Raw genomic sequence first — 14,815 nt, 5'->3', positions numbered from 1 at the left:
AAAATCTATAATTTGAATAAGACCTACACTTCCGCACACTTGCGGACGCGTGCGTGAGCCCCTGCTAAAGCCGCTCTCATTGCGGCTGCAGGGGCTCACTGAGAAGCGTCAGCGCGCCTCAGCACGGGTCAGTGCCTAAGCGCTGACCCTGGACGCAGCCTAAGGCTGCACTTATAGTGTTGTCGTCGGCGACAGCGACACGACGGCAACGGTGATGTCACGCTGCGGTCGCTGGAAAAATCAAATTTACTTGACTTCCACTGATCGCGACCAAGCCATCGCTCTGTTTCTACTATAAGTGCACGCGATTGCGGCAACACATTTGTTTTGCCTCAACGTTGCGTCGCCTGCACTATAAGCGCAGCCTTAGTTCATTAACACTGAAAAATAAAAGCAAAAACAGAAATAGCCATTTTTAGATCAATGTCAATGTTTTTAAAAATAGCAAGAAAAATTGTCGTCCATGTGCAAGTTTTTTTTAGGACATTTGCACAAAAATGTTTGAAACTAATTGGGACGCGCACATTCAAACTCAAGTTGGTATCAAACCCAAAAGGCGCAGTTGGTAAACTCAGGTTCCCTGTTTCCTGGTGCACGATTCTGTATTATTTTCTGCTTCGTGTCTCTTTTAAGAGAGTGGTCGGAAGTCATTCCTTCTTCTTGAGCTTCCCTATGTCGTAACTCTGGAGTAGGAGGTACTCTAGGAATGTGGGAGCCCAGTCACGGAGAAGAAGTGGTATCTTGGTGGCTTGGTACTGGTAATAAACTTCCCTTTGTCGAAGGGCTCCACCTTTGATGATCTCCAACGCACACTCCTCCTTCGGAGCTGGCGGTTGCCGGATCACACCCGCCACTGTATTTAAAGCTGTGTCTGGAAGGTTGGATCAGAGAAATGTCATTACAAGCGAAGTTCTTTCTTCCAATAATTTAGTATTAGCACAACTCATCAGATCAATATTTATTATGTCTATAAAAAGCAGCATATATGTTCAGCGATACATTAATAGAAACATGCAAACACACACACACACGTGTGTGGTGTACACACATATACATTTACACACCCGGGGCGTGTGGATTTAACCTCCGGGCGAGTAAATATTGGCCCAAGCAGCACACATGTTTGTTTTTTTAAATTTCCCTGCTCGCGCTGGGGGAAAAAAAAACTCCCCCTACCTGACAGCTGATTGGCGCGCGCTCCCAGGCTTTGAGGGCGCGCGGCCAGGCCGTATATGAGCCCGCTCCCAACGAGCAGCCATTCTTTTCCCATGGAGGACACAGTAAGTACTATCTGTGCCTTCCCCCTGTCCCCGGCGCTCCCGCTGCCCTCAGTTATGGAGGTGGTAGCGGGGGTGTTCTCCTGTCCCCGGCGCTCCCCCCCCCCCCCCGTGATAGTCCCTCAGGTCCCCGCTTCACCCCGATCCCCGTGTCAGCCCGCGGGGCCAGGAGATTGGAGCGGGGATGCCCCTCAGGTCCCTGCTTCACCCCGATCCCTGTGTCAGCCCGCGGGGCCGGGAGATTGGAGCGGGGATGTCCCCTCAGGTCCCCGCTTCACCCCGATCCCCGTGTCAGCCCGCAGGGCCAGGAGATTGGAGCGGGGATGCCCCTCAGGTCCCCGCTTCACCCCGATCCCCGTGTCAGCCCGCAGGGCCAGGAGATTGGAGCGGGGATGCCACTCAGGTCCCCACTTCACCCCGATCCCCGTGTCAGCCCGCGGGCCGGGAGATTGGAGCGGGGATGCCCCTCAGGTCCCCACTTCACCCCGATCCCCGTGTCAGCCCGCGGGGCCGGAAGATTGGAGCGGGGATGCCCCTCAGGTCCCCGATTCACCCCCCACGTCCCTGGCGGTGTGTGGTGTACACACATATATAGTGAATGGCCAACTTCATCACTGTGTGGCAGCAGACCACTCCCTAGCTGGTAGGCTGTAGTTAATTTTGCTCCTGAGCTCTTTAAAAGGCAGGAATTTACACACAGTCAGTGCTTCCAGATCCTGCAGGGGCAGGTTCACGCTTCCCACGGGGAAGCCCTAGGAGCTTAATGGAATTCCACAAAGGCTACCGGTTCCAGAGCCTGCAGAGACAGGTCAAGAGGCAGCGGGGATAGCCCAGAAGGGTGTGCCTGGGACTGTAGGACCATGCAACTGTGAACAAGGTGAGCCACCGGAAATCAAGCTGCCCAGAAAGATGTGCCTGGGACAAGACCCCTTATTTATTTTGTTATTGTCATGACGATATCATAAGATATTAAGTATTTAAATCAATCTCATGGTTCAGGGGTTAATGTGGTTACCATGTGTCTTTAAAATACAAGATATTAAGTTTATGACCGGTCAAGACGTTTCCTGTGCAGATCTACAAAGAGGATTTAATTGGGTGGGTATCACTGATGGTCCACTAAAGTACAATATGTGTTGTATGGGACTGATGGAATCTAGAGATAAGAGCATTTGTTTTGTCAGAGATGGGATTAAATTATGTCTCTCCTGGCATTTTTATAAACAAGCTACCTTCAAAGGCATTCCTGGAAGGGTTGTACAGAGTGCCAAGGGGTGTGACTAACTCTACCATTCAAAAGATATCAAATATTGAATCCGGGACCTGACACAAACTCTGAATCATAACGTTTAGATATTTGTAATAATTTCAAGGAGATGAGTGCCATGAGGCCAAACACATGAGGTCCTCAAGGTAGTCAGGGACAGATATCCATTTGTCACTCAAATTTATGAGCACACCAGTCAAAATGAGTAATTACATTCAGCAAACTCGTGTGAATCGATTGATATTATTCACGTATATCTATGTGTTAGAGAAATTAAGATAGGAGGTCTTTCAAATATCTACGCACCTTTTAAAGGTATTTTTAGGAGAATTTGTTTTTTCAAGTCATAAAACTGTCAGCAAGTAGCGGATTTATGACAGGGGTGGACTTATAGTGTTCCCAATGAAGGGAAGTCAGAATAAACAGCCCTACTTTTTAATTATAAACTGGAATTCAACAAGGCGTGTTTTGGGATCAGACACGTGAATGTTCATCCCTTACTACAGTGACCTCTCTGGGAAAAACCTAACACATATGGTAACGTACTGTATTGGGATTTCTATTTTATGTTTTATTATTTTAAGAAACTGTTCTGCATTTATCATAATTGTATATTCTTGTAATAATCTTTTTCTGTAATCTAAAGCACTATATATATATATTAATATATAATTTAATTAGTGATGCTTTCAGCTCTGAATTAACTGTTGCATGCTTTGTAGAGAGTATTTAATTTTTCGGACACATTTTGCTACAACAGAGTTATTTGTGTTAAGTGCATAGTTTTTTCTATAATAAACAGGGCCATGAGACCCTGGCAGATATATTAATGAACATTTTTGCATATTTCTTGGGTGGTGGAAGCAGATAGATATGATGGCAATTGAGTAAGGAGTTAATATTTACTTACTGACAGTACCTTACGCAGGAGAAAGGGGGGTTGGCTAGAGTAGCTGTGTGTAATAACCCTGGTTGTATATCTAAGTCACCTGCTCACTTGTGTACTGTTCGTGACAGGTGATGATATATTGGGATGGATTGAGGGGAGATATTTTTCATTTTAGGGAGGGTCAGCGAGAGAATTGTGTATTAACCATTGTCCTGTATGCAGGTCACGTGCTCACAGGTGTGCCATACATGACAGTTATAGATAGGGACAGTGCCCTTATAGCAAGGATCCCAAGTAAATGGCCAACAGAGACAAACAGGTACCGCATAAAGAGAAACAGACTCGCCACAGTGGGCGATATATATGGAGAGATCCCCATATATCACCGGGTCAGATCTACAGACAGGTCATTAGTAAGCTCCCAATATGATTTACATAGAGGAAGAATGACGTACACAGTAAAGGGAAATTGATCCAAAAGAGTAGTGTGTGTATCCCCTGAGAAAAGGCAGTAATGACGCTAGATAGGAGATTGCCAGTCTAACCAATACTAAAGGAAAAAAGCCTAAGTTCCTCCCCAGCGTAGGAGTGAGAGCTACTTGGGGATGAAGCACAGAGTAACTTTATTATTTGCCACCAGTTAAATGTCTGACATGAAATCTGTCTTCATCTGTTGAGCATTCTCAACGGCTGTGAATAAAGCTCTCTTTTGTACTATAAAAGTTCATGGTCGCCATCATTATTTTATCTTCAAGCATCCATGCACAGCCTGCATGAACCCAGCTCTCTGACCAGGTATGAGAGACTGAGCATTGCCATATATATTAGTTCAACTCGATGTAAACTCCTTTAGAGGTGGGCAAGGAGGGTTACACTTAAGTCCTGTGAGTGGTTGCATTCTCTTATTCTGAATTATCCAGCTAAGCACACAAGCAATTTTCTTCCACTTTATCACAGTGTACGGGTAATTATTCTTAGGGGAACTCCCTATTTGCTACCATTGAGTCTATATATAGTTTTCACTTTCTTTTCACATATGAATGTGGCTATAGTCAAGGGACGCAACTCTATCTTTGATAGGATACTTGGTATATTGCTCTGCAAAATCTGACTGCTTCATATAGGGTCTTTATCACGACCCTCAGCTCTACTTACCTGTGTCTATATAGCTGATGACGCAAAGTGTGATAGAAACGTTGGTTTTCAGCAGGTTAAACTCTATGCGCAAAGAGCTGAAAAATCCGTCCAGGGCAAACTTGGTGGTAGAATATGACACAACGAAAGGTAATCCAATTTTGCCTGGATGGGAAAATAAAGGATGTTATAATGCAGCATAAAAAGCTACAATCCTGACAACATTTCTATATAGATTTGTTTACATAATTCGATCAGTTATTTCTCCAGAATGGAACCACATTATTTTTCGTTCCGGTGACACCCCTGTTCCTGAGATACTTACTGGTTTAGTTAACAGTGTTATTTCCTGGATATTTAAACCGTCATCCAATAGAAAGCCGCAATAGCATCCCCCAAATGAATTTGGGGCTTTTTATTGGTCCCTGGGACCTATGAGATTTGGCAGCCATTTTAATATCCCTAAACAAAAGAAATCCCTGGTACAGAAATGATGTGTCCTTTTCTGATGAGACTGTTTATCAGTTCTCCAAGACATGTACACTGAAAAGTTGTTTAAAACATAAGTCTTGACTTATGTCGTGGACTGAACCATTAACCCTTTGTATACCAGAAGACTGGCAGCACCTGAGTGCCACCATTCTTCCGGCACTCAAAACGCGCTGTAGCAATCACATGGTTCATGGGCATGTCCCCCATGCATTTAATGCATGACATACTCTGTACGTCATAGGGCTCCTAGAGTACCAACCTTTAGGACTTGAGTCTTGCGGCCCTCAAAGGGTTAAAGAACAGACACGCGCCTCTTTTTTTCCGGCACCGCTGCGCCCCTTCTCACCTGCAATAGATGAGACCACCACGATATTCCCGTGGCTTTCTTTCAGCATCGGCAGAGCTGCCACCGTCATGGTCACATAGCTCAGGAAGTTAATCTCCAGGAGGTCCCTTACGTGGTCTACATCCCCGTTAAAATAACCAAAGTATAAGTAACCGACGTGGTTCAGGATGAGCATGTCCAGTCCACCTGCGGTAAGGGGGAGAGAAAGAAGGAGCACAGACCCCACCCGTGTTAAACACTTTTGCTGTCGGAGGGAGTGATGACAACCTTAAAGGAGTCAAAATCGGTGAGATTTTCAGGTTCAGTACTAAACAAAACTTAACTTTAATGGAAATGTGTAGCTTTTTATCCGTTAGAGTCCATTAAAGTCTATGAGAAGTTGATGCTAAAATCAGCGAGACTGACTCCGTCAGGATTTTGGGTGTGTATTTTCAAAGCCATAAAAACAAAACCCATCTTGAATGATGAAATTATCCTTGTAAAAGATACAGGACGAGTTACATAGCACATCGCTTTCACAATCCCTGATTTGTGGTATCATTTCCATTATAATGCCATTTTTGGGGGTCCAAAAATCATGCTATTGAGTATGGATTAAGGTCTCTCATTCACATGATTAGGTTTTAGAGACGGCAGCCCTATGAAATGTTACATACCCAATAAATGTTCCGTTTCCTTCACTACCTGCTTAGCAAACGTCATGTTGTCCATGCTGCCAGGGATGTAGTAAGCAGAGGCAGCTCCCAGCTGTAAACACTTTGTAACAACCTACAAATTAAATGTATTGGGTATTTATATGGCACCTTTAATTCCCAATCATACATATAAGGCATTTGTGCAGCCACCTCTGTGGTAGAAGTAGGGTTGGCAACTTTAACCCTTTGGGTTCACCATGATGTAGCCACACAGCATGGTGTCTGGCTCTCAGAGACCCCAATGACATACTGTAGCCACTATTTTGCTTGTTTTGCAGGCGATCTGGCTGTGAGAGGAGCATTGCGAAGTGTCAGTGGGTGGTGGCACTTTGGTGCTGTGGCCCCTTTGCCACTCAAAGGGTTAAAGCAATGAAATCCCCTTCAATCTTAACCCTATCTCCACCAGATTGAGTTGGAATATCGGACATTGTTCACAAATGTAGGATAGTTGTTCGTTCTTGATCAGGGATGGCCAACTCCAGTCCTCAAGGGCCATCCTGTTGGTGGCCACTGAGGACTGGCATTGGCTACCCCATCCTAGATGAATATGTCTGCAGAGCAGCCTCAACAAGAGAAAGATAGGTGGTTTATGAAATATCTTAAATATTGGTATCCAATTCCTGCAGCTCAGTTGTGTATATATTTTTGCCTGACTGCTTCTCTACTTTTGTAATTGTTATTCATTAGCTGGTTCAACATATACACCATAAAATAGGGTCAACGGGAGGGTATGGGAGAGACTTTTTAAAGTATTTGGGGCATCAACAAAGTACATGAGGGAAGCGTCTTTCAGAGGAAGAACAAGTTTTGAGCTGGACGGTGGTGGAGTAAATGATGCATCAAGCAATCTCCCAGCAGAACTGGTGAGGTAGATGATAAGATAATTCAAGAATGGACACATGGTGAATCTACGACAAAAGTGTACGCAAAGCGCACCAGTGTTTAGTATAGTAGCTCAAAATAGAGTATGATAATAAAATCCAATTGTGAAATTTGGAAATTTAAAAGAGTAAATTTATTAAGAGGTCAAATGACCACACATAGATAACACACCACTTGGAAGGCGTCACGGCCCCGCTATCATATAGAGAAACCCATCCCTCCCTGTGAGAAATACACAATAAAATATAAAACAAATCTCAAATGTAAATATGCACAGACATAATGGTCACAATACAGTCAAACAAATAAGCACCTGAGTACCGTGCAATGACACGACTGACCATAAAACTACACTGAGCGGAACAGAAGGAAGCCACGCGTGAACGGCAGGTTAACGGGCAGGTTACCGTTTGCAGGCACTGATGTTTAGTCTGGACTACACCCGCATACGGCGATGACTTCTCCGCCCGAGCTCCCCTGCTTCACGTAGTGAGTAAGCACGTCAGGTGTTCTCTCGTGACCTCAACGTGTTTCGGAACAACGTCCTTCATCAGGAGGCCATGAGAGGACACCTGACGCGCTTACTCACTGGCTGAAGCAGGGGAGCTCGGGTGGAGAAGTCATCGCCATATGCGGGTGCAGTCCGGTTAGTCGTATCATTGCACTGTACTGAGGTGCTTATTTGTGAGACTGACTGTATTGTGACCATTATGTCTGTGCATATGTACATTTGAGATTTGTTTTATATTTTATTGTGTATTTCTCACAAGGAGGGATGGGTTTCTCTATATGATAGCGGGGCCATGACGCCTTCCAAGTGGTGTGTTATCTATGTGTGGTCATTTGACCTCTTAATAAATTAACTCTTTTTAAATTTCCAAATGTCATAATTGGATTTTATTATCATACTGTATTTTGAGCAACTATACTAAACCCTGGTGCGCTTTGCGTACACTTTAGTCGTTAATTTGTTTGAGACTCCCTTCATTGGGATGTCTTTTACATAGGAGCGTTTTGGGAGGTGCTCCCCACACACAGCTGCAAGGGGATTTTGGTGTTAAACAAACTACTGACCGCACGAGCATGGAATCCTTGCTGTATTGTGCACATGGTGAATCTACCAGGATATGAAATACTAAAAAAAGGTGTTGGTATGTAGGGGAGACGGGCAGACTAGTTGCTGGTCAACTGTCATTCATCAGTGTCTAGGTTTCACCTAAAGATTGACAGTTGACCAGCAACTAGTCTGCCCGTCTCCCCTACATACCAACACCTTTTTTTAGTATTTCATATCCTGGTATCTGACAGTGTGAAGACTTTACCTTCTTGAGCTTCTCCTCCGTCCGTGCTGTTATCAGAATGTGAGATCCCATGTTTGCCAGGTGATATGCCATCTGCTCTCCTATGCCAGAGCTGGCTCCTGTCACTAGGACTCTCTTGCCCTTCAGCATAGCTGCTGGAAGAGGAACATCAATTAATGCAAAGCAGCTTAGTGCACTCAAATTCCCACTCAATACAAGCAAAATACAATTTTCGACCAAATTTTCAAACAATTCACAATTTTATGAAATTTGTTGTATGATTGTTTTTAAATACATTTTTTGCCATTTTGGTTGAAATTTGATGAAAACGGCAACATTATGTCATTTGTGTTGAATTTTTGTTCAAAACTTGGCAAAATGGAAAACTGTTGCCATTTTTGTCATATTTTTCCAAAAATTGCGTTAAAAATACCAAGATCACATGACCAATGTCACCCATCCATTGGATGTATGAACTTACTACCTTTTTATGGCCAACCTTGCAGGTTTAACTTTTTTTTTATTTTTTTAAGTTAGGTAAAAAACAGAAACAGACACAAAATAAGTTATGGTGAGAAAATAGTGACAAAAACTCTCCACCAAACAGTGTACAGTAAATAAAAATACCACTTGTGAGCACATTCACATGTCACAGACAGGTCTGCACCCCCTGCCTTTCCCCATTATCTCTTGGCATATAGTGATTCCACTGCAGCCAGGGATTCTGGGAAATGACACGCAATGAGCACTCAGTGTGAAAAAACCAGCAGATTTCGCCACATGGATATGCGAAGTATATACAAATTACATAAATTAGCATATTTCCCAGCTATTTTAGGAGTGCTCCTTTTTGTGCGCAGATGTCTCTCCATATCTATAATGTTGTATTTGGGAAGGGGGGGGGATATATATTGCTCTTGAGACTTTAGCGGATCGGCTGTTTTAGAGGGGAGGGGAGGGGAGAGGAGAGAGAGGAGGAGGGAGAGACGCCTCCTTTGAATATCATTTGTACTAACAGCTAGGGGGAAATAACCATACATTATTTTGGGGGTAGCACTGGGTTAACTTTAGCTTATTTGCTTTCATGCTTAGGCGTTATGATTAACCTGACCTTATTTTAGGTTAAATAGCCTAATGGAGATTGTTCATCTGGCCCATATAATGTTAGTATCTCTCCTGATCACATCCGGCTCTTTTTTTACATTTAGTGTTTAAAATCATTGTTTTCTTAATCTAAAGCATATGAGGTTACCACGGTAACCTTTTAAGGCTGCACTGGGCTCTGGAGAAAGCTCCATTTTTAACCTCCCTGACACTCAATATTTGAACTGCTCATATATCTACTGCAGTGGTGCTCAACTCCAGTCCTCAAGACTGAGCCCCCAACAGGTCAGGTTTTCAGGATATCCTAGCTTCAGCACGGGGGGATCAATCAATGGCTCAGTGTTTGACCTGACCTGTTGGGGGGGGGCGTCTTGAGGACTGGAGTTGGGCACCCCATATCTACTGACAAAGCATAGGATTGTAAAAATAAGAACACAAGATCAAAAGGTCGAGAAGATTTTCCGAGTGACTATTAAAAAAAAAAAAATTCACGTTAAAGTGAACAAAATCAGAGCAAAAGTCTTTTATTTCCTTATTTGCATTACAGAGAGCAAACGCTTGTTCAAGGTAGCAGATTTGCAGGGCGTTAGACATTAAAGTATGAATTGATAGTACCGACCAGGGCACAATGACGAGGATGCTCCAACTGGTTTAAATGAGAGTTTGTGGGATAGTGGCCTGATCGGCACCACTGCAGTTTAATGAACAGAAAACGTGCAAATGTCTTCAAAGTTTGTGCATTTTGGTAGGTTCACGGATTTTGCATTTTTTTGCGACATTTTGCCGCATTCTTGCGTTGTTTAAAGATAAGCAAACTTTTGCTTAAATAAGTGAAGTCATTTTTGCCAGAATTCTAAGTAAATAGCAGTATATGTAGTCAGGTGACGCTTGGCGAATTAGTTTTCTGTGAAGTTTGCTAATATTTTTGTGACAATCGATAGCACATTATGCCTGGTTCAAACATTTTCACTTCTCTGTCAATGAATAACTGTAGGTAGTAAGTGTGCGCGAACTGTTTGTTCTCTTTACGGTTCCTTATCTCTCGTGCAGCTTAAGGCCTGGGACATAGTAGTGTGAGCAAGGCTGAGCCGCGCTCACACTCGGCACTGAGCCCCTGCAGCCGCAATGAGAGCGGCTTTAGCAGGGGCTTCCGCACACTTGCGGAAGCGTGTGTCTCACCAAGTTTTCAGATTTGGCGCTCGCCGGAGCGCAGGGCCGGTCACGTGGGCGCTCGTGACGTCACTGGCCCGCCCCGACACGCCCACGGACGACGCGCTGTGTAAGGCCAGGGAAAGCACCGTTTTCCCTGAGCCTGAGCGCTCCTCCGCACGGACAAAATGTCTATGTCCAAGGCTTAATGCTCCTCCCGTGATCAACGGGGTCAAAGGTAAAAGACTAAAATTAAAAGAAAAGGCGTACAGAGAGACAATTTCAATAAAAGAAAGCGGTACTTTATGTTAATGAATAACCGCGTTTATCTCTTGTGCGCTCAGACCTCACATAGTGGGAAATGTGGCTTCGGCTCAGTATCTCATTATTTAGCTTATAAATCAAGTTCCTTAACATTTCAGTGGGAAAAGCTACACATCTACAGCATACATCCCACAGCTCTGCAGAGTGGAATAAGTAGATAATATTTATTTAATAGATCTAAGCATGTACAGTACAAAAAAATCGACAGTGACGTTTCACACAACATACACTTTTTCAAGCTTGTGGACCCCGTGTGGTGAAACGTTACTGTCAATGTTTGTATGTGCTTTAATGCAATAATGAAATATTTTCAACTTGTTCCACTTTTTGGTGAACACGGATCGTCCTACCTGCACCCAATATACCTAAGTTAAGTTCTATTCTTTTCTATTGTGATTGTATATTAATATATATATCTTTACCGGGTAGTGGGATATTATAGAATATATATATATATATATATATATATATATATATATATATATATATATATATAGAGAGGTATCAGTACCGTGTTAGCCGAGCTTCAATAATCAAAAAATAAATAGATGATACCGTTCTGTGGCTAACGAAATGCTTTTATTTGTGCGAGCTTTCGAGATGCAGTGATCTCTTCTTCCGGCGGTGTTACAATGAATGCTTCATTCATTGTAACATCGCCGGAAGAAGAGATCAGTGTATCTCGAAAGCTCGCACAAATAAAAGCATTTCGTTAGCCACAGAACGGTATCATCTATTTATTTTTTGATTATATATATATATATATATATATATATATATAGTACTTTAGCGTTGTATGTATGTGTGATATCTTTATTTATATAGCACCATCAATGTACATAGCTCTTCACAGCAGTAATATACGTGACAATCATTTAAATAACAAATAAAAAAATTAACACATAATTGGAAGAAGTGCTTCAGACATAAAAGTGACATTTAGGAAAATGAGTGCCTGCCCCAAAGAGGTTACAATCGATTTGGTATGTAGGAGGAAGATACAGAGACCGTAGGAAGGTGTTCTGTTATTTTGCTCATATTTAAAGAGCTATAACACGTTTCCTAAATGATGAAACCAACATTTGACATGGTATAAAAGCAGGTACATGGCCGAGTGCTTTTAGTTTATTCACTGATCTTTTAATTGCAGTGAATGTCAATGACAGATGAAGAACCAAGACATACTCAGTAATCCAGGCTGTATGTCACAGAAAGCTAGCAAGGGGTCGAGAGAAACAGGAATGACTTACCCGGCTCAAAAACGTCTCTTCCTGAGTAAAAGTAAAAAGCCAGCAGGATCCCTGCGAAGGCAACGAGGAACTTTTTCAGCAGAGACATGCTGCAGCCAGAGGGACAGAGGCAGCTTTGTGCTAGAACACAAGGTGTTCAACAAATGCAATGGGCGTTTAAATAACCTAGCACTGCTGTGAAGCAGCTTGGACCTTAGTTTTTCTGTGTTTAAGGTTGCAGGTCACATACAGTATATTGTTAGTTGATTGCACAATATATACAGTAGGCTGGGTTTTTCCTATCTCACTGGAATTCTGAAATTCAAAGGCGGACTCAAACCATTAACTCCTTAACTACCAGAGCAATTTTTTTTTACCTAGTGTAACCCATCTTCCACCACCCTAAGGGAGATTTCCTGTGGTTACCTGGTGTTGGTGCTACCTGTTAGCTCACAGGAGGCTCTGTGCCTCCGCCAGAGGTAGTGGGGATTATCAGGATAGGCTTTCAGGATCAACAGCTATTCAGTGAAGCGCCTCCATTCCAGCAGGACCCATCATGGACAGGTGCAGTCCCTGCAGGAAAACCTCTTCACTCCCCCTGATATTTTGCAGTCTCAGGCAGGAGTATAAAACAGCAACAGTTCTTTATTCTTCCATCAGTACAGCACAGCAATACACCAACATGTACACTCATGGTCCCTGGACTCAACCCCCGGGGCTTGAGGCCCCAAAGGTCTATCCTTTGTCTCCCATATCCCCAGGTGGAGTATGGGGTAGCTTTTCCACTTCTCTGTGGAAGGGAAGGCCTGGCACCAGGTCACTGACCCAAGGTAGAATACATCCCACTCCCCCTGAGGGGAGAGAGAGAGAACACACCCACCTCTCCCCTAGAAGGGAGAGGCAGAAGATCCACTAAATTTGGCTGCAGACCCTTTTGTGCCCAGTGGAGGGTCCCAGTTCGCCACCCCTATTATGGGCAGTACCTCGGCCTTGGACCACCCCCTTGTCACTTCTAGGGAGTTGTTTACTGCAAGAGGGCCAAGATTAACCCTAACACTGCCTGCGCTGGTACCAGGCTTATGTGTTAGGCAGTGAAATAGAAAAAACAAGCGCAAATAATATTACTAATAAATCAAAAGTAACACAGGTGATATACTATCCTTAATGAGTGCAGCTCCTGACGTAAAATTCAGACCAAATTCAATCAGCAAACGAAGGAGAAACAGGTGCGCAAATGACATCAGGACATGGAAAAGAAAGTGAAAATACAAAATAGTGCAATATTGTCTACTCCAACAGATAATTTCAATGCTGGAAGTTCTATAAAATTTGCACTCACGTGTTTAACGTGAAATGAAAGTGTTGTGGTTATTCAAAGTTACCAACATATGTCTCCAGACAGGTACTCCAGATCCATGTAAGCAGGAGGAAAAGACTTGGAGCACAATTATTAAAGAACGAGAACTGGAGGCTAATGGAAAAATAACAAATTATTTATTGGGACATATCTAATTAAAAAGAGAAACCTTTTTCCATTGCAAAGTCTTCATCAGGGGTTAATCCCCCTAATCAGATTAGCCCCTGATGAAGACTTTGCAGTGGAAACGCGCGTTGGGTGAATCAGTGATTACTAAGGAGCCCTTGTTGATGACATCCAGAGTGGAGGACAACTTTAATCAGCCCAGTATCTGCTGTGACGGCCGTGGAGCGGATGCTGCTGCTATGAATATCCTTGTCTGACCATATCACCAAGGGTGGTCTGAATGCTCTCAAACAAAGGCACTTATGTAAGTGGAATACTTTTTGTTTTTAACATTAAAAACAGTACTATACTATTTTTTGCTTTCCCTTTTTTGTATATGGATTCCCCCCCCCCCCTCTAAATGGATCTGGAGTACCTGTCTGGAGACATAAGTTGGTAACTTTGAATAACCACAACGCTTTCATTTCACGTTAAACACGTGAGTGCAAATTTTATAGAACTTCCAGCATTGAAATTATCTGTTGGAGTAGACAATATTGCACTATTTTGTGTTTTCACTTTCTTTTCCATGTCCTGATGTCATTTGCGCACCTGTTTCTCCTTCGTTATGTGTTCGGCAGGGCAGATTAGTAGCCCAGGGAGTACCTGGCTATATGCTCCCCCTGTGGACTCTCACACCCCTGCTGAGACATCCAATTCTTACCATCCTTAAATTGGAGAACAGGGAAAATAACTTGGAACATACAGTAGTATAACATAGGTACAGTAGATCCTCCCGACGCTGAAGAATCTATACCCCTCAATAATACAGCACAACCCCGTTATAACGCGATCCGTTACAACGTTAATCCGCTTATAACGCGATGCAAGCATAGCTCCCAATTTTTGTATTTATGACTAATTTACAACACGATTATTGGTATCTTAAATATTTTATTGTACAATGCATACAATTGTACATTATTTCTAACGCAATCCGCTTATAACATAACATTCTTTGGACCCCAAGAACAGCGTTATAAGGGGGTTGAGCTGTAGTTCTTGGGATCAGGCTTGCAAACCTTCTAGCCCTCACCTAAATAAAGAAAATTGGACTCAGTAAAAATATATGACCCTGGATTGAAAACTGGTTGAAGGATGGACAACAGAGGGTTGTTATAAATGGAACTTTTCAGGTTGGGCTTAGGTCGTGAGTGGAGTACTTCAGGGATTGGTACTGGGACCCCTGCTTTTTAACTTGTTT

General features: G+C 43.1%; 1 protein-coding gene across 1 annotated transcript; it reads right to left on the bottom strand.

Moving 5' to 3' along the window:
• Nucleotides 1–449: 449 nt before the first annotated feature.
• On the bottom strand, nt 450–12,304 carry LOC142502312 (11-beta-hydroxysteroid dehydrogenase 1-like). Its single transcript, XM_075613123.1, has 6 exons — nt 12,111–12,304; nt 8,305–8,435; nt 6,062–6,173; nt 5,406–5,591; nt 4,589–4,732; nt 450–871 (listed from the first exon to the last, which is right to left on the bottom strand). The coding sequence occupies exons 1-6, from the start codon at nt 12,196–12,198 to the stop codon at nt 648–650; spliced, it is 885 nt and encodes a 294-aa protein (XP_075469238.1). The 5' UTR covers nt 12,199–12,304; the 3' UTR covers nt 450–647.
• Nucleotides 12,305–14,815: the final 2,511 nt, after the last annotated feature.

The sequence above is a fragment of the Ascaphus truei genome, chromosome 9, assembly GCF_040206685.1.
Source record: "Ascaphus truei isolate aAscTru1 chromosome 9, aAscTru1.hap1, whole genome shotgun sequence".
Lineage (NCBI taxonomy): Eukaryota > Metazoa > Chordata > Amphibia > Anura > Ascaphidae > Ascaphus > Ascaphus truei.
This window is presented reverse-complemented; position numbering and strand designations above follow the sequence as displayed.